The 21,035-nt window shown below is 47.8% G+C and overlaps 1 protein-coding gene across 1 annotated transcript in view; it reads right to left on the minus strand.

Moving 5' to 3' along the window:
• LOC121003667 (peroxisomal N(1)-acetyl-spermine/spermidine oxidase-like) overlaps positions 1 to 21,035 on the minus strand; it is a 130,076-nt gene that overhangs the window by 25,881 nt on the left and 83,160 nt on the right. The window contains exon 4 of the mRNA XM_040435533.1: positions 207 to 462. Within this exon, the coding sequence (XP_040291467.1) occupies positions 207 to 462 (256 nt within the window). The remainder of the gene's footprint in view (positions 1 to 206; positions 463 to 21,035) is intronic.

Raw genomic sequence — 21,035 nt, forward strand, 5'->3', positions numbered from 1 at the left:
GCAGCAACAGTGCAGCAGTTATGGAAAAAAACTTTCGCTTGCGGTGCTACTCTGCTTCCTTAGCTCCCATAACTCCAACCACTTCTGACCAACACATACTATGGGTATTCTGATTTCCGCCATGCTTTAATCCTTTTTGTTGCAGTAAATCAATCATTGTAAAAAATCGCGGACATCTCTTATGTGTTTTTATGTGTCTGACTTACTGTCCAGGTGGCTCCAGGATAAAAAATCCAGGAATTTTTTTCATCCAATTGTGCTTCAGGTTTTCCTTTGGTTCAGTAAGAGGAGATTCACCTTCCCACATGATCTGGATCACAGTACTGTTGGAGTCCCAAAAAGGTTTTTCAAATTCCAGCAATATTTTATTAACGGTTCCAAATCCCAAATTCCTAATAGCCTGCATTTTGCTTGGTGGAAGAGGAGGGCTGAAGAAATCCACTGATCGTTTCTTCAAAAATCCTGAAACCATAGGAAACCATCTAAAAGTCATACGCAGAATAAATTAATAACAACCACTTTTTACAGTAAAGATGACCCTGATCGCTGTGAGTCGGGCTAAACCATGGGTAAACTGTAGTATGGTGGACATGTATGGTGGACATGAAAGCAAATAGCTCATAATAAGTATTACTATGCAATGAACAGGGCATCTATATATATATATATGTATGTATGTTCCGCGAAAACTCAAAAACGCTTCCCTTGCTACATGGAAAGAATTCTTGCGCGGGTCTCGGCTCTCTAGGATGTACCGTTCCCGAGATATTCCCCAAAATGACCTGCATTAGCCACTACAAGCCTGCCAGCCTGTCACTTAAATGCTAACTGCCATACACATGGTCACATGTCCCTTATCAGCCAATAGAAGCTTGCAGGTACTATGCCAGGTTGCCATAACAACTGATCACAGGTTTTAGCAGTTCGCAGGTCCTTAAATATTTAGTCATATGACGTATAACGGCATAACTACACTGCTACATGCATGGGGGGCAAGAGCCACTATTAAACGGACGGGCGCTGTGAAGTTTACTGTTAAAGGGGCAGGCACCGTGGAGTTCACTATTAAAGGGGCGGGCACCATGGAGGTCACTGTTAAAGGGGCGGGCACCGTGAAAGTCACTGTTTAAGGGACGGTCACCGTTAAAGGGGTGGCCACTATGAAAGTCACTGTTAAACGGGCGGTCACCATTAAAAGGGCAGCCACTGTGGAAGTCACTGTTAAAGGGGTGGTCACCATTAAAGGGGCGGCCACTGTGAAAGTCACTGTTAAAGGGGCGGTCACCGTTAAAGGGGCGGACACTGTGAAAGTCACTGTTAAAGGGGCGGTCACCGTTAAAGGGGTGGCCATTATGAAAGTCACTGTTATTTAAAATAAAATTGCAATAAATACCCGAGCAACACCTGGTCATCAGCTAGTTTAAAATAAAGTATTCCTGCAAAATACACGCATTAGAAATACTTTTAGAAATTCTCGTCCACTTTCTCCTGCATTCAGGGTTGGAAAGACATGCTCAGTAGTAGAGATGAGCGAACTTTTAAAAATTTGATTCGATCGATTAGCCGAATTTTCTGAAAAATTCCGAATTTATTTGCGGCGGATCGTGTTAAAAACGGCTATTTCTTGGCTGCAGAGAGCCTTTATAGTGGTGTAGAACACTGTGCCTTGCAGTAACACACATAGGGAGTCTGCTGTGGTAGTGAAATAATACTGTGAGTCCATAAGACATGCAGATGACAGTTGTCGCTCTTAGAATCACTGCACACTTTACTTATTTGGGGAGTCACAGGGCCAAAACTGACCAAATAACTCAAGTATGAACTCAGCCTTAGGCTACATCCACACGGCAGTGTTTTTTTGCGGGTCCGCAAAAAAATGCGGATGACCAACGGAAGCCATCCGTATGTCATCCGCATCCGTTTTTTTTTTGCGGATGGTTGCTGAGAAACCTGTATATATTAAATTTCAAGAATTACAGCCTTCAGGTTTTTTTTGCGGACCGCAAAAAAAACCTGAAGACACACGGAAACACAACCTACAAAATTTGCAGACAAATGGAACGGATGTGGATGTAAAAAAAACAGGAACACGGATCCGCTATTTGCGGACCGCAAAAAACAACTGGCGGGTGCATGTAACCTTACAGGTCGATGTTAGTGTCAAGAAGAAGCGCACTCCTTTTACAATGTCGTCAGCTGATTCCACATAGATGTCTACAGAACCTGTTCTATTAAACGCTTATATAAGTAGAGCCCCCTCGACAGAGTGGAGAGGGTGTCAGCAGAAAGTTTGTGTTGACGTCACTGATTATTTTTCCCTTCCTCTTATCCATCAGAACAATAACCTCAAACAAACGGATCCTGTCTGTGGAGCATCCGCCTTCACATTTGGTCAGCATTTGGTCAGTAATCCATCAGTATTGCTAATGCCCAAAAAAACTGAAGTGGATACAAAACATAGATGAATGGGATATTTAAATGTCTTCTGCTTTTGGCTACCAAATCACAAGCCAATTCTGATGGGACCATACAGATGTTTCCTTCCTTCTGACAGATCAGAAGAAGGGTCAAATAAATGATAATGTCAGCCAGGCCGAAAGGCAAAATAGTGTCCCAATCATGATGTGGGGAGGGTGAGAACAGCATGAGAAGTCCACAGAGAGGCCCTATGACATAATGGTGAGGTGGAAGCAGCATTAGGAGGCCACAGAGTGGCACAATGACAGTGTGGAGGTGGCGGCCGCAGCATCAAGAGGAGGCCACAGAGTGGCACAATGACAGTGTGGTGGTGGTGGCAGCATGAGGAGACCACAGAGTGGCAAGGTGATATAGTATAGAGGTGAAAGCAGCATCAGGAGGCCACAGAGTGGCAAGGTGACATAATGTGGAGGTGGCAGCAGCATGAGGAGACCACAGAGTGGCAAGGTGACACAGTGTGGAGGTGGCAGCAGCATCAGGAGACCACAGAGTGACTCGGTGACAGAGTGGGGAGGAGGGTGGCAATAACAGTACCCACTGATGATGGTGGGTGTAAGAAGAAGCACCAGATGTGTGGCATCAGGTGGGTGGCAGCATCAGAATAGTAGCTGAGGCAGGTAGCCAGAAGAAACCAGTCTCCTTTGTCAAAGTGTTGGTGTGGCGCCATGGATGATCTAGTCTGATGCATCAGGCATTGGTTGGTGGAAATCCTGGCTGATCCACCCCTGAGTCATTTTGACAAAGGTCAGTCTCTCCACATTTTGGGTGGACAGGTGAGTTCTTCTTGGGGTAACTATGGCCCCGCCGCACTAAACACCTTCTCTGATGCCACAGTACTGGCCCGGCAGGGCAGCTTTTCCAAGGAAAACTCTGCCAGTTGTGGCCACAAATCCAGTTTCGCTGCCCAGTAGTCCAGCGGATCTTCAATGTGGGGTGGCAGGTTGCTGTCCAAGTATGCCAGCACCTCCTGGTTCAGGTCCTGCTCCAGGTCTAGCTGCTGCTGGTGAGTAGTTTCTTCACTATGTGGGTGAAGAAAGCTGCTCATTAGCGACTCTAGACTCAGGCTGCTGCTGATGGAGCTGGTACTGCTCCTGCCACCCCACCCCAGCAGCCATGGCAGTGGAATGTAAGTGCAGAGGGCCCCCCTGGTCAGATCTGCGAGAGGATGGACGATGGCGCAGATAGGCAGCGGCCAACTGACTACATAGGATGTCTCTATAGTAGTACAGTTTGTTCTCCCTCTCAGCGGGTGTAAAAAATGGCCCCCATTTTGGACCGGTAGTGAGGGTCCAAGAAGGTGGACAGCCAGAAGTCATCCCTCTGCCGAATGGTGACAATTCGGCTATCACTACGCAAACAAGTGAGCATGCATCGGGCCATTTGTGCAAGTGATTTGCAGCGACTCCCTGCCTTCATCTCCACTGCATATTGCCACGTTGTGTCTGGGTCCTCTGCCTCCTCTTCCTCATCGCCTTGTAGCTCCTCTGGCTGCTCCTGCTCCTCCTCTACTGCCATCTGTGTATAAAAACCACCCATTTCGCTACACATTGCTTGTGCTCCAATGTCCTCCTCCTCCTCCTCCAGTTCAGCCCCCACAGGGCTTATGTGGCTGTGAGATCTAGGTGCCACGGCTCCAGTCCCCTGATCAGCCAGATTTAGCAGCATCTGTTCCAGGACATGAAGCAGTGGAATGACATCGTTCATCCCGTAGTCCTGGCGACTGACAAATACCATGGCCTCCTCAAGGGCCTGAGCAAACTGCAGGTGTTACGCATGAGCTGCCACTGTCTGACATCGAAGTTACACAGGGAAGTACTCCTATCCGCTTGTATCATCAAGAAATCGTTTATGGCCTTTCTCTGTTCGTATAGTCTGCCCAACATATGGAGGGTGGAATTCCAATGGGTGGAAACGTCAGATATCAGCCAGGGATGCTGTTCTGCTGCTGCAGCTCAAGAAGGGTGTGCTTTGTGGTGTATAAGTGGCTGAAGTGCATGCAAAGTTTTCTGGCCATTTTTAGGATGTCTTGCAGATGGGTGGAAGACTTCAGGAACCGCTTGACAACCAGATTGAACATATGTGCCATGCAGGGCGCATGGCTCAGCCCTCCTTGATGAAGTGCCAACACCATGTTCTTCCCGTTGTCGGTCACCATGGTTCCGATTTTGAGTTGTCATGGAGAAAGCCAGAATTCGATTTCTTGATGAAAGACACAGAGCAGTTCCTCCCCTGTGTGACTCAGTTTGCCCAGGCAAACGAGGTGTAGAACAGCGTGACACCGCCATGCCCTGAACAAGTGGTATGCTGGAGGGGCACTGTGAATTGTCCCTGCAGTGAAGACTGAGGACATGGTGGAGGATGAGGAGGCAGAGGTGGACATTGTCACAGGACCAACGGCATAAGAACATGGAGGCGGAAGCGGCATCACCTGGTGTCACAGCTGTGTCATGGTTTTGTTGCTGTATGCCGTGACATGTTAGCTGTGCATGCTGTTGCCAGGGGCAACTTGTCGGTATGTCTGCATGTGTGTGCACTGCCCTTTTTATCTTAGTTTCCTTCCCTGTCTGGTGCAGGAGGGGTTAACTTCCTGGCTGGGTGTGGCCACTTGGTGTTTATATTGCCTGTGGCTGGCAGGCTGGAGTCAGTTGTCCTCCAGCCTTGGTGTGTGCTGGAGCTTGCTCTTTTCCAGCTTATTCCATCTGCCCAGTGCTTGAGGGCCACCTTGTGGAACATCAAGGTCTCAGCAATGTCTCTCCTATGTCATCCTGGTGTCTCATTCCCTTCTCTACCCTACTTTATGAGTGGTGTCATTTGTATGGGCAGGTGTTATGTCTGATCGTTGTTACATGTCTGGTGGTGTTTGATGTCTAGCATGTTTGCTAGACATTCCCCTGTCTATCGTTGTTTCCTCCGGAAGGGGGTGTCAGAGTTCCCCGGAGGGGGAACTACAAGTCTGTATGCTGCTCTGCCTGGGGCCGTCATGTGTCCTGTTTTCATGGGGGTCCAGGCAGTAACTGGTGTGCTGGATACCTGGCTGTGGTTGTTTGTACTGTGTTCTGTATGGTGTGTGGGCACCAGTACTCATGCTCGGGTTCCAGTCGGTGTTGCTGCGGCAGGTAAGTGTATTGTATGTTGTGCTTACCTGCCGATCTAGTTACTGCATACAGTCTCCACCTTTTCCTTGCAGCTAGGCTGGTGGAGACTCCTGTTCATCCGTGTCTGGGATAACCAGGTCGTCTCTGCCCTTTCTTTATTTGAGGGATTATCAGGGCGACTCAGGGTCCTAGGTTTCCTGGGTATGAGCCATCCCACCATCCAGGTCCACTCATACGGTGAGGAGTTAGGGCAAGGGTTAGGGATGCAATAGGAGGTGAGGCTGTAAAGGACATGTATTGTCCCTAACCGTAGTTACAGCTCCATACGTCGGCGCTGCCGTGCACTTTGGCAGACACTGACAGGCTCAAGGACCTTCTGTTCTTCACGTCTGTGCAGGGCTGGTACTGCCTTTTTGGCAAATAAATGGGACTGTCCACCTCGGCTCGGCACAAGCCATCAGTTCTCTGAAAGGTGCACCAGCTTCTGTGCTGTTGGATGAGTGCTTGCTTACTGTTGTCTCTTGGCAATTGCTTCGGTGATCGATTGCTGATGGAATGACTGATGAGGAGTAGGAGGGTGAGGAGCAGGAGCATCAGGACCAGCAGATGATGGGAAGGGCAGACAGTTCCCTTCGGCTGAGGTGGTGGAGCCTTGACCGCCTGAAATCAGCTGCGTGCCACTGCGTGATGCAGCAGTTGCTTCGGCAGGCTGGACCACCACATCGGAGCCATGGTTCTCAGCATCACTTTATGGTGATGCTGCATATGTTGACACAAGGCCGTGGTGCCAACATTGAGACCCTGGCCATGCTCCGCCTTCTGCCCACAGATCTACATATGGCCATGTTCACCTCCTCAGCCGGCTTAACAAAAAACTTTCACACCGCCGAGTAGGTGATTTTACCCCCCAACACTACGCACTGACTGATTACTACTGCCGCTGACTCCGTGAACCCGTGCACCGCTGCTTCCTGGGCAGGTAGGCTCCTGCGAATGTTTGGCTCCTGACCTCTTACTGCTTCCACCCTGCTGACTCCCGGCCATTCTAGTGACTTGCTGGCTCAGCTGCTGCCTCACGGGCAAGCTGCCACCCTCTTCTCTCGATGATGATGAAGCCCCTTTGTCACCCGGCTTCCAAGTGAGATCAGCTACATCATTATCATCATCGAGTACTGTCTGCACGTCACTAATGTCTTCCTCAACCTTCTCTGACCGCTTGCAACACCAGCTCTCATGCCACTCTCCTTATCACTACTTGCCCGCCTAGTGGAGTAAGCGGCAGATGTCTCCTCCACAACTTGCCAGTAGCTGCTGACTGTCTTCTAGTAGCTCATCCTCACTGTACAGTGGAGCTGATCCCACAGCATACAATACTTCTCTGGGCTTTAGAACATATAACTGCACCACTGAACGACAAATATATTTTTCTTTTGCCACTAATACACGCCACAAAATGCGTTAGAACATATAACTGCACCGCTGAATGGAAAATATATTTTTCTTTTGACACTAATACATGCCACAAAAGGCTTTAGAACATATAACTGCACCGCTGAACGGCAAATATATTTATCTTTTGCCACTAATACACTCCACAAAAGGCTTTAGAACATATAACTGCACCACTGAACTGCAAATACATTTTTCTTTTGCCACTAATACATGCCACAAAAGGCTTTAGAACATATAACTGCACCACTGAATGGCAAATATATTTGACTTTTTCCACTAATACATGCCACAAAAGGCTTTAGAACATATAACTGCACCGCACAGGGGAAAATAAGACATATAAATATTTCCTTGTAATAACCCCTGTTAATGCCTGTATCAAACAGCACTTGCACACTAATAAGAACGGTTTGCTGGAATTACAGAGCTGTATAATGGCAATTTGGGTACCCAGTCAGTGCAGCAAGGTGCAATGTATTGTTTCTATTACCCAGGCTGTAACCTCCCCTACTGAACCCTGGTCAACATAAATGCTGTGGAATGATTCCTCCCTATCCTTTCCCTACACCTTGAATAATCTTTCCGTGCACTTGTAAATCGATTTTTTAGGACAATGAAGCTTTTTCTAGCACTGTCCCTAGCGCCTGCTTACGTCTCTCCCTGCACTAAGTACACTGGAAAACTGCAGAATCCAAGATGGATGAGGCTATTTATTGGGCTGTGACATCACAGGGCTGGCTGGCTGCTGATTGGCTGCATGCATGGCATTATGGGTGATCCCGCCTTTCCAGAGTTCCTTTCTCCATGTCCTCACACGTGCAGCAGCCATTATAGGAAAACATGTGATTCGTTACCACGAAGCGTGAGGAAATTAGGATACGGTGCAAAACAAATTTTTCCGGAAATTCGGATCAAATTAGACTTTGATTCGCTCATCTCTACTCAGTAGCTTTAATGCTTCCTTCTTCCTCTCAGTGACAATGTGATGATCTAATACTAAAGTGGCTGAGACCATTTTTATTCATTCCTCACTACTTCTAAATTAATAGAAATCTATATCTCTCTCTAGACCAGGGTTCGCCAACCTTTTTTGGGCAGAGTGCCAATTAAAAAAAATCAAGATGGATGTGCTCAGGAATGTCATATAACTCAGAAATGTCATATAACACAAACTGTAGGTGACATAAACCAAATTATCAGTTAAACCCTTCTCCCTGACTTCCTTTGCAAAGACGATCCAGCTGTGGTTCATACAAGAAAACTTTCAGGTCTTTTTGGAAGTCATATGCAGGCTTACTGTCCTCCAACACCCCCCAAAGTTATAAGAAGCTTGATCCTCATCATTCCCAGCACCATATCAGCAATCAAACATAGGTTCACTATCTTCCAACACTCCCCAGAGTGGTCAGAAGCTTGCTCTCTATTGTCCCCCTATTCCCCCCCAGCAATCACATGCAGGCTCATTATTTTCCAACACCCCCCAACTTTGTTAAAAGCTTGCTCCCCATAATCCCCAGCAGTTTAATGCAGGCACACGATCCTACCACCCACTAAAGTTGTCAAAAGCTTGCTCTATATTGTCCTCCTGTCCTCCAGGAATCATATACAGACTCACAATCCTACACCCACCCCCAAATTTATCACAATGCTTCCCCCATTCCCCATGCTCACCATTATCCTTCCACCTCCCTGCCCCCAGCAGACCATCCCTTTGCCATCATCTATGCCACTACTACTCCCATTCCATCACTGTCCCCTGTGTCACTACTACTCCAATTTGTCTGCCGTCACCTGTGCCACAATCTCAGTTACATGCTTTTAATCTGAATGAGTATAATCACTGAGCCTGTGTGTAACATCCCGGAGTATGTCACTAAGCTCTTTCTCCCCGCTACAACATGTTAGGTGTATGTGTATTGTCATCTGGTATAAGTTTACATCACTTTCTTCATAATGTGCATTATCCAAGCCTGTTATATATATGTTTGCTGTAATTTTCATGTACACCAGCAGGTGGCAGCAATGTATTCAGCAGGCCTTAGTAACAGTTTAGTATATCTAGACTGGAATACTACATTCCAGTCTAGCTCCCCCCTCTTTGAGGAGGTGTGCAATGTTCCCACATCCTGCCTCATGGGGAGGAAGGGAAGTTCTAAGTACTGTGCCAGCTACCCCTGCTAGGGGAAGGCTGTGCAGGTAGGAGCTCCCAGAAATAGGGATCCCAAGCCAGGATCTGTCTCGGATGAGACCAAAGATCACCAACCCCAGACTGAGCCCTCAGCCTCAGCTGGTTGACAAGCAAGCAGCACCTCCAGAACTATAGATCTCCAGGACGAAACATTCCCTGCGAGCGGAACTGTGAGTACTTATCCAGAGACCAGGAGAAGCCAAATTCCTCCTCAGCTAGTCAGGCCCACACCAGGCAGAAGATAGAGCAGAAGACAGATTCCTGCCATATTCTCCAGGCACATAGTATAGGAGCAGAAGAGATATTGATCCCTGCCATACATTGCCAAATACCTGCTGGGACCTAAGGCTAATGCTGTATCTTGTATGGATTAAAGCTGCAACCAGTAAAGACAAGTTGAATTTTAGTACCTGTCTGGATCTCATTCCTTATTACCAAAATCCCTCAGTTACTCCTACTAACAACACTCAATTTATTGCAAGTGAGCCAGGATCCAGGAGTCCAGCCGTACCAAGGTAGGAGACACAGTTGACATTACACAGAGACACTATCCCCACTCTGGCATTCCTCACCTGGTACGTGAGTTACAACATCTTAAAGGGCCCTGCAACAGTACCCTGCGGACGCTGCAATTGGCGTCACAAACAAACCTTAGACTTATATACACAAGCTCTGACCCACTGCATAATTGGCCACCGTACCACGGTCCTGCTCATTGCATAAGTGGCGTCACGGGAACAGGATCGGATCGAATTGTGTGCCTATCCCTGACAACAGAACCGGATCCAATTGTGTGTTTAACCGGATCACAGTACTGCAAGATCTGAGAATTGTACAAAAAAAACAGAAAATTGACTTTATTGCTTTGTTGCTGTGCCAGAAAGCGCTAAATGTGCGCACCAGAACTCAAAGGGTTAATTCACCATATTCGCAAAATGGCGCTGCTTCTTCATGCCCAGAAGCGGGAAAACTCAGGAACGCCCTCTCAAGAGCGCGAAGATGCCGAATACGCCCCCCTAGAAGCAGGAAATCTAAAACCTGCCCACCAAAAACTCTGCAATGCGAGCCAAGGGAGTGAAGACTCCTCCCTCTGGGCTCCACCCTCACCTCCTGCATGCGCCAACCCGGAAACCAAGATGGCCGCCGATGCTGAGCCTGCTCCCGCGGAGGATGCCGCTGATACAGTCGCCCAGGCTTTGGACCAGCCTGCACCGCAGACGGTGATTGGACCCCGAGATGACCACCAGGCGACATCAACAGTCGTGTGAACGAGCCCTTAGGCAAATGAGTAATGTTGAGCAAACCCGAACTGTAAAGTTCGGGTCCGTACCGAACTTTACGATTTTGGGGACCCGGACCTGAACCCGAACCCAAACTTTGCCGGGAATGTTTGGGTTCGAGTTCAGTGTTCGGGCACTTAATAAAGCTTGTTGAAAGGCTGCAGGGCAGCCAATCAACAAGCTTTTAAGCTGTGGGCACTTAGAAGCTATCAAAGCCATGCCTAGTAATGGCATTGCTGTGATTGGCCGGTGCATCATGTGACCCAGTCTCTATAAATGCTGGATCACGTGTAGCACAGCCCATCCCCTCTGAGTAGTGCAGGGACAGGAAGCAGGCAGCTGAAGTGAGGGACAGTGTTGGGAATCTCATCTGGCTATTTGTTCTGTTGGTGACCTATAGTGAATTGTTTTGTGGGTGCAATACACAATCTTTGCACCCCTGACACAGAAACATAATAATTCATCTGGCTGTTAATTCTGTGGGTGACCTATAGCGATTTTTTTGTGGGTGCAATCCACCATCTTTGTACCCCTGACACAAAAATATAATAGTTAACCTGTCTGTTAGTTCAGTGGGTGACATATTCCCATTCTTGTTGTGAGGTACACCTGCACTGCATACCTGACAGGGAAATAAATATAGTTAATCCGTCTGTTAGTTCGGCGGGTGAAATATACCCAATTTTTGTGTGAGGTACACCTACATTGCATACGTGACAGGGAAATTAATATAGTTAATCCGTCTGTTAGATTGGTGGGTGAAATATTCCCATTCTTGGTGTGAGGTACACCTGCACTGCATACCTGACAGAAAGATAATTATAGTTAATCCGTCTGTTAGTTTGTGGGTGAAATATACCCAATTTTTGTGTGAGTTACACCTGCATTAGATATGTGAAAGGGAAATTAATATAGTTAATCCATCTGTTAGTTCGGTGGTTGACCTCAGAGAATGAGAAGAGCATCAAATAAGGGACATAATGGCCCTGGTCGTGGTGCTGCTGGTGTTGGTGGAGCTCCTGTTGCAGGGAGAGGACGTGGTCGATCTGAGCCAGCTACACGCCCAAATGAAACACCTTCCTCAGGTGCACATAGGCGACAGAACGTTCAGCGTTATTTTGTAGGCCCGAATACCGGTGTATGAATGGTGAGGCCAGAACAAGTAGAGGCGGTAGTAGATTGGGTGGCTGACAGTGCCTCCAGTTCCTTCACATTGTCTCCCACTCGGTCCCCTGCTGAAAGCATCTGGGCATCTGTCTTTCACCTTACCCCCTTAAAAATCAGCCAAGCAGTCTGAGCCACAAGTCATGCAGCAGTCTCTTATGCTTTTTGATGACTCTGCTGGTAGGGTTTCCGTGGGCCGTCCACATAGCCCTGCCCCAGAAGTGGAAGTGATTGAGTGCACCGATGCCCAACCACTTATGTTTCAGGATGTGGACATGGGAGGACCACCGCAGCACGTCTCTGATGATGACGAAACACAGGTGCCAACTGCTGCGACTTTTTGCAGTGTGCAGACCGGCAAGGAGGGCAGGGGTGAAAAGTGGGTGGAAGATGATGTGGAGAATGATGAGGTCCTAGACCCCACATGGAATCAAGGTTATGTGAGTGACGTGTGCAGTTCAGAGGAATAGGAGGTGGTCACACAGCGCCAGCCGCACAGCAAAAGTGAGAGCAGGGTGCAAAAGCAGAGTGGCCGTCCCCTAGCCAGTACACCTGGCGTGGCAGTTCTTCAGACAATGTGCTGATGACAAGATGCGAGTGGTTTGAACACTGTGCAATCAGAGCCAGAAGCGAGGCATAAATGTTCTAAACCTGAGCACCACCTGTATGACCAGGCATCTAAAAACAAAGCACGAGCTGCAGTGGAGTAAACACCTCAAAAACCACAAAAGATTTCAGGTTCCTCCTGTTCCCTCTTCTGCTGCAGTCTCGGCCTCTTCCTCCCCCTCTGGAGTGACAGTGGCACCTGCCACCCCCCAAACAGAGGATGTGGCAGCAATGCCACCACCTCCGTCACAGTCACCAAGCATCTCCACACTGTCCCATGGAAGTGTTCAGCTGTCCATCTCCCAAACACTGGAGAGAAAGAGGAAGTACCCCCCTACCCACCCACGTTCCCTGGAGCGTGATCGGAAGATGCCCCGAGTACAAGCGCACGCTGGTAGACGCGCTGCTGATGGCATTCCCACCTGACAGCGGGGGCTCAGTGGAAGCGCAAGGCGAAGGCAGAAGAGGAGGAAGAAGTCACCAACGCAGCTGGGGCACTGCCAGCACCTCAGAAGGGAGGGTTAGCATGGCCGAAATGTGGAAAAGCTTTGTCAACACAACACAACAACCAGCACCACCAGCTGATATGGAATGTCTTAGCAGGAGGCAGCATTTCAGCAACATGGTGGAGCAGTATGTGTGCACACGCCTACATGTACTGACTGATGGGTCTGCCCCATTCAACTTCCGGGTCTCCAAATTGGGCACATGGCCTGAGCTTGCCCTTTTCACCTTGGAGGTGCTGGCCTGCCCTGCAGCCAGTGTATTGTCCAAACGTGTGTTTAGCATGGCAGGGGGGGTGATTACAGACAAGCACAGCCGCCTGTCCATAGCCAATGTGGACAAGCTCACGTTCATTAAAATGAACCAGGCATGGATCCCACAGGACTTGTCTGTACCTTGTGCTGAATAGACAAGTATACCGGCCGCACCAAGCCATTGTTATACTCCAGCGCACTTTCTCTTTGCATTCTCTTTTCTATTTCCCAAATTTTTGTGGTCTTCCCAAATTTATTAAAAAAGAAACGAAAAGAAAAAAAAGAAAAAACAACAAAAACAGTTTTGGCTACCTCCTCCTACACCACCACTTCTACCTACACCGCCATGTCCACTGCCTCCTCAGCCTCCTACTCCGCTTTGACCTCTGCCTCCTAGTTCAAGATTATTATTATTTGTTATTTTTTGTCATTTTATTTTTTTAGGTCATTTCCCTATCCACATTTGTTTGCACGTCAATTTTCCTGCTCTTACCCCCATTTTGCTTCCTTTTGCAGCCCTCTAGCCCTTACTATGACTATTTTACAGTCATTTTAGTGCCCCAATGCCAGCTCTGTGAGAAGGTCTGTTAGACGTTCTTCTCTACCTCTTGCATGAAGTTCTTTGTTTTGGTTTCACTTTGTCATCTCCTTTTCTTCTCCCAGCTGGCATCTATTTGCACTGATTGTCTCCCTTTATATTCCCTCCCATACTGCCTCACTTTGCGGTTTATACTTCTTCCTGGATGAGTTGTTCACTGCTGGATGCGCCTTCTCCTGATTCCTCAGATAAGTCTGTTTCCTTTATTTGTGTTTACTTGCTGGCTTGATTGTAGGTGACCCTGACTCCGTCCGTATTAAGTGCAGGGAGCCGATGGTTGTGCCCCTCACTATTATAGGGTTTTCAGGTGTCAGATAGTATGAGGTACGTGGACATGCAATCCTCTACCATAAAGATCTTTGCATGGGCATAGCAGTCAGGGAGAGCTCTAGGGGTTTTACAGGGGTCACCTTTATGCTCCTTAGTTTGGGATCAAGCCAGTCGGATGTTTATTTATAAGTTCCAGCTTTCTGCAACACCATCCGTGACATTATAAACCGCCGTAACCGTCTTAAGCATGGATCCGGTTTCAGCCTTGATTGACCGCATGCAAGGTCTTTCACTGGAGGTAGCAGATCTCCGTAAAACTGTGTCTCAGTTTCAGGTGACCGGTTCTCCTTGCGTTCATGGAGTTTGTTCCGAGCCTAAGATCTCGCTTCCGGATACGTTCTCCGGGGGTAGTGAGAATTTTGTTTGCTTTAGAGAGGCTTGCAAACTCCATTTTTGCCTACTGTAACGGTCGCGTACACACACACACAGGGGAGAAGGGAAGTGACCACTGTGCTCCACCCTTACCCCTGGCCCTGCCTACTTGCCTCGCGAGTCCTAATGACAGGGGACAACTGGACGGCAATCCCTAACTTGGAATAAGTGCAGGGATGACAGACAGACAAACAACAGGATGTGAACGGACCGAGTCAATACCAGGAAAGCTACAAAGTACAAAGGATTAAGCAAAGAATGGTCAGGAGAAGCCGGGGTCAAATACCAGGAGAGCAGAGAAGTACAAGAGGAGTCCTAAGAGAGTAGTCAGGTGGGAGCCGAGGTCACAATACCAGGACGGATGCGCAGTACAGGAGGATCAGGCAAAAGGATGGTCAAGGAACAGGATCAGGTAAGTATTCAGCAGTCCAACAAATAGCCAGGAACAGGCAACCTGTATCCAGCGGGCTGCATGTATTTATAGTGGGGAGTGAGGGTCATGTGACGTGGCCAGCGTCACATGACCGACAGACCAACCAGTCGAGCACCGAGTGATCAGCTCGGCGCTCAAGGCAGACTTAGGAGCAGGGAGCCACCCAGCTAGTAAAGCCGCCCTGGGAATGAGGTCAAACACAGATCCTCATTCCAAAAGCTAAGCAACAGGTCTGCGGGCGATGGGGGACCGAGTGCACCTTCGGAACCCCGTGACAGTACCCCCCCTTTTACGAGGGGCCACCGGACCCAAGACTTCAGGCAATGGCTTTTCAGGGTGTTCTAAATGAAATTTACGAACAAGTCTAGGAGCATTAATAGTGGGTTAGTTGGACGCACAGGATAGTTGATACCCCCACAAAGGGTGCTCTCAGTCTAACAGCGTCACCCCGCTGTTAAAAGAAGGCAGAAATTAGAAAGGAATGACTGGGCACACCTAAGATATTGGGAGCTATTATTTATTGTGATAAAATAGTAATATAAATAAAATGCACGTGTAATTATTAGAATAATCTAAACCTTAGAGGTGCTGCCTGGATTGGGCAGTGGTAAACATCAATTGATCCACCAATGGTCTGACCCCCCAAGTATACATCCTATGCGAGTGCACCGCATTGATCTTTAAGGAACAACTCTGAAGCCACTTACGAAGAAATAGCCGGTCTGAAACCCATACCCGAAAAATCGAGCCAGCACAGCTGAGTCAATCGAGCGGGACCTCGTGCAGGAACCTAACTGCAAACAGGTGACCCACATTACGGAATACGGGATTCACCGAACCGCTACTAATATACCCGGGTTCAAGTTCCGAAAGACGGCAGAGGTGTCTCTTTTACTTGAGAACCCTCCAACACTGGTAAGAGTGTTCCTGTACTAACTGTTGCTCTATTTTTGGATCCATTCCTGACTGTAAGCGGGACGCCGCTAAGTCAGTGACGGGACAAATTACTGCACACTATTATTACCTCGATATTCCAAACTACTATTTATCAACATCGGGACCCCATTTGTTACATTTGGATAGTTTTAGGACTTATGGACTCATCCAATGTCACATTCATCCACCTATTTATATGCTTTTATTTGATCTTACTGTCACATAATTAATATGGTTTATTAGTATCATTAGGGCTATCCACACTGTCTATTTTATCGCTTTTATAATTATTTGATTGCTTGTGGCCACAATTTACTAGCTCCAGGTGTCTAGCGTGTGATGAGTTTGGAGTGAGGCTGTCGGGCTATTATATTTCAATTTGAGTGACCGACTTAGCTCCATCTCAAACCATCAGCACGTGGATCAATTGATGTTTACCACTGCCCAATCCAGGCAGCACCTCTAAGGTTTAGATTATTCTAATAATTACACGTGCATTTTATTTATATTACTATTTTATCACAATAAATAATAGCTCCCAATATCTTAGGTGTGCCCAGTCATTCCTTTCTAAAGTCTAGGAGCATGAACCTCTCTGGCAGGTACCCAAGATCTCTCTTCAGGTCCATACCCCTTCCAGTGAATCAGGTACTGCAAGGAATTACGCACCTTCCGGACATCCACTATTTTAGACACCACATACTCGACAGCATCATTAACAAGAACCGGCGGAGGCGAGGCTTTTGATGGTACTACCGGTTCAAAATATTTTTTAAGCAGAGATTTATGGAACACATTATGAATGTGGAATGACTCGGGCAGCTCCAACCTAAAAGATACCGGGTTAATCACTTCCGTGATCTTATATGGTCCAATAAAACGAGGAGCAAATTTTTTAGAAGTTACCTTGAGAGATAGATTCTTGGAGGACAACCATACTTTATCCCCAACCTGAAAGTTTACCCCCCTTGAACGTCTCCTATCGGACTTGAGTTTTTGAGAACATTGAGCCTTTTCTAGGTTCGATTGAACCCGGGCCCAAACTGTGCACAGTTCGGAGGAGAGTTTATCCGCTTCAGGGTTAGAGGAGGAGACGGACGACCCAGAATGAAAACGGGGATGAAAACCATGGTTACAAAAGAAAGGGGAGACCCCAGCAGAAGAATTGACACGGTTATTCAAAGCAAATTCAGCCAATGGAAGAAATTTCACCCATAATTGCTGGTCATCAGCAACATACGACCTAAAGAATTGTTCGACAGACTGATTAAGGCATTCAGTCTGCCCATTACTCTCAGGGTGGTAGGCAGAGGAAAAAGACAATGAAATTTTACATTTTTGACAGAAGGCCCTCCAGAATTTGGACACAAACTGCACACCCCTGTCAGAAACAATATTTTCCGGGATACCATGCAATCGAACAATTTCTTTCACAAAAATAGACGCCAGGGTTTTGGCATTCGGGAGTTTAGACAGGGGAATGAAATGGACCATCTTGCTAAACCTATCCACCACTACCCACACTACAGTCTTACCTTCCGCCGGCGGTAGGTCAGTTATAAAGTCCATCGAGATATGGGACCAGGGTCTACTGGGAATGGGTAGGGGTCGTAGGTTACCAGCAGGGCGAGTCCTAGGTGTCTTGGACCTGGCACAAACCTCACAGGCTGACACATAGGACTTGACATCCCTAGTTAGAGTGGGCCACCAATAAGATCTAGAAACCAGATCCTTAGTGCCCTCAACACCCGGATGTCCACAAAAGGCAGAATCGTGACACTCACCCAACAGCTGGAGACGAAATTGTACGGGAACAAACAACTTATCTGTTGGGGTGGATACCGGTGCCAGATGTTGTTCCGACCTAATGCGAGCCGAGATATCCTGGGTAAGAGCTGCTAAGAAGATTTTTGCTGGTAGGATGGATTCAGGTGGTACCTCAGTAGGTTGAAAAGCCTGGAAGCTCCGAGATAATGCGTCCGCCTTCACATTTTTACTTCCCGGCCTGAACGTGATGGAAAAATCAAAACGAGTAAAAAACAGAGCCCATCTGGCTTGACGGGGATTCAACCTCTTAGCAGACTCGAGAAACATAAGGTTTTTATGGTCAGTGACAACAGTTACACAATGCCTTGCCCCCTCCAGAAAATGCCTCCACTCCTCAAATGCCCATTTAATGGCCAGCAGCTCCCTATTCCCTATGTCGTAGTTTCTCTCCGTGGGAGAGAATTTCCTGGAGAAGAAGGCACATGGTCTCAGATTAGTGAGGCTAGCAGGACCTTGTGAAAGGACTGCTCCTGCGCCGTCCTCGGACGCATCCACCTCCACAATAAAAGGTTTCTCCTGATCAGGCTGGATCAGAATGGGAGCGCTACTGAATGCCTTTTTTAATTTTTCAAATGAAGAAATGGCCTCAGTAGACCAATTCTCCAAATCCGCCCCTTTCTTAGTAAGGTCGGTCAACGGTTTAGCAATTACGGAAAAATTCATAATAAATTTACGATAGTAATTGGCGAAACCTAAGAACCGTTGTAAGGCCTTTAAGGATGAAGGTCTTACCCATTCCTTAATTGCTAGTACCTTACCAGGATCCATCTTGAAGGCGTGAGGAGTCAGAACATGCCCTAGAAACAGAATCTCCTGCACACCAAAGACACATTTCTCTTGTTTAGCGGATAGCTGATTCTCCCTCAACACCTCTAATACTTGTCTAACATGAGACACATGGGATTCGAAGTCAGGAGAAAATATCAAAATGTCGTCAAGATAGACAATAACAAATTTACCTAAGAACTCCCTAAGAATGTCATTCATGAAGTTTTGGAACACAGCTGGGGCATTGCTGAGTCCAAAAGGCATCACCTGATATTCAAAGTGTCCTACCGGAGTATTGAACGCCGTCTTCCATTCGTCTCCCTCCTTGATTCGGATTAGATTGTATGCCCCTTTCAGGTCAATTTTGGAAAACCAGGTTGCCCCCAGGACCTGGTTAAATAAATCCGGAATCAATGGGAGGGAGTATCTATTCTGGAAAGTGATTTTATTTAATCTCCGGTAATCGATACATGGCCTAAGACCACCATCTTTTTTCTTAACGAAGAAAAACCCCGCCCCCATAGGAGAGACAGAAGGTCTAATATGCCCTTTACCAAGGCTCTCCTTAATATAATCTTCCATGGCCTTGCGTTCGGGCATAGAAAGATTATAAATTCGTCCTTTAGGAAACTTGGCCCCCTCTACTAGCTCTATGGTACAATCATAAGGTCTATGGGGGGGTAGAACCTCCGGGGTTGGTGATGAGAATACATCAGAATATTCTCTAACAACAGAGGGTAAAGTATCAAACTTTACTGAGACCCCAGCCTGTACCACGGACAGGCACGAGTCACACTTAGGCCCCCATCTCACCAACTCCCCATTGGACCAATCTATAGTGGGGTGATGTAGTCGGAGCTAAGGCAACCCTAGTACCACCTCAGCAGGTAGGTTCTCCAGGACTAGAAGCGAACATCTCTCTGAGTGGCACACACCCACGGTTAGAGAAATCTCCGAGGTACATAAGCTCACCGTACCACCAATAAGAGGAGTAGCATCAATAGCCATGACATGGATAGGAGTTGGTAAGGCAAACATAGGAATACCCAATCTTACAGCATACTCAGAGTCAATAAAGCTAGCCGCTGATCCAGAATCAATAAAGGCCTTACCCGGCCATTTATCTACTCCCAGAGAAATCTTAATGGGTACCGAAAGCTTACATTTAGAAAATTCAGGGTGTACCTGGTCTTTAGGTTGCCTTGCCTTAGGAGACTTGACAGAGAGGACCTTCTTAGGACACTGGTTGATCCAATGGTCAGAATCTCCACAGTAAAAGCATTCTCCACGTCTGCGGCGAAGATTCCCTCGGGTCATGCCAACCTGCATGGGTTCCTCGGTGGAGACCTCAGCATTGTCTCTGGGATAGGCCTCTGGCTGGACCACCATCTGGGAAGAGAACTGTTGTTCCTGTCGTCTCTCTCTAACCCGTCGGTCAAGTCGGACAACAAGGGTCATCATGTCCTCTAAGGTCTCTGGAAGTTGATAACTGACCAGAAGATCCTTTAATTTATCAGACAGACCTGACCTGAACTGACTCTTCAGGGCTGGTTCGTTCCATCCTGAGGGGACACACCACCTTCTGAATTGGGTGCAATAATCCTCCGCTGGTAAATTGCCCTGAACCAGTGCCTTTAGAGCCGTCTCGGCTACTAGAGCCCTGTCTGGTTCATCATAGAGGGTACCTAGGGCCTGAAAGAACCCCTCCACAGAATATAAACAACTGGCGCCAGCAGGTAAAGAGAACGCCCAGTCCTGGGGATCACCCTGTAATCGGGAAATGATAATGCCCACGCGTTGACTCTCGGGCCCAGAGGACACGGGGCGCAAACGGAAGTAAAGTTTGCAACTCTCCTTAAAAGAGAGAAACTTCTTCCGGTCTCCAGAAAAGGTTTCTGGGAGCTTAATCTGGGGCTCAAAATGCGGACTGGAGGCCTGAGGAGTGGAAGAGCCTTGCCCTAACTCAAAAGAGCTGAGTTTTTCCCCTAACTCCTGCACCATCTGCGTCAGATTAGAGACATAGTCAGTCAGGGTCACCAGAGGATTCATAATACAGTGGTTATTGGGCCTGTTAATCTGTAACGGTCGCGTACACACACACACAGGGGAGAAGGGAAGTGACCACTGTGCTCCACCCTTACCCCTGGCCCTGCCTACTCGCCTCGCGAGTCCTAATGACAGGGGACAACTGGACGGCAATCCCTAACTTGAAATAAGTGCAGGGATGACAGACAGACAAACAACAGGATGTGAACGGACCGAGTCAATACCAGGAAAGCTACAAAGTACAAAGGATTAAGCAAAGAATGGTCAGGAGAAGCCGGGGTCAAATACCAGGAGAGCAGAGAAGTACAAGAGGAGTCCTAAGAGAGTAGTCAGGTGGGAGCCGAGGTCACAATACCAGGACGGATGCGCAGTACAGGAGGATCAGGCAAAAGGATGGTCAAGGAACAGGATCAGGTAAGTATTCAGCAGTCCAACAAATAGCCAGGAACCTAGAAATTAACAGGCAACCTGTAGCCAGCAGGCTGCCTGTATTTATAGTGGGGAGTGAGGGTCATGTGACGTGGCCAGCGTCACATGACCGACAGACCAACCAGTCAAGCACCGAGTGATCAGCTCGGCGCTCAAGGCAGACTTAGGAGCAGGGAGCCACCCAGCTAGTAAAGCCGCCCTGGGAATGAGGTCAAACACAGATCCTCATTCCCAAAGCTAAGCAACAGGTCTGCGGGCGATGGGGGACCGAGTGC

The sequence above is a fragment of the Bufo bufo genome, chromosome 6, assembly GCF_905171765.1.
Source record: "Bufo bufo chromosome 6, aBufBuf1.1, whole genome shotgun sequence".
NCBI lineage: Eukaryota > Metazoa > Chordata > Amphibia > Anura > Bufonidae > Bufo > Bufo bufo.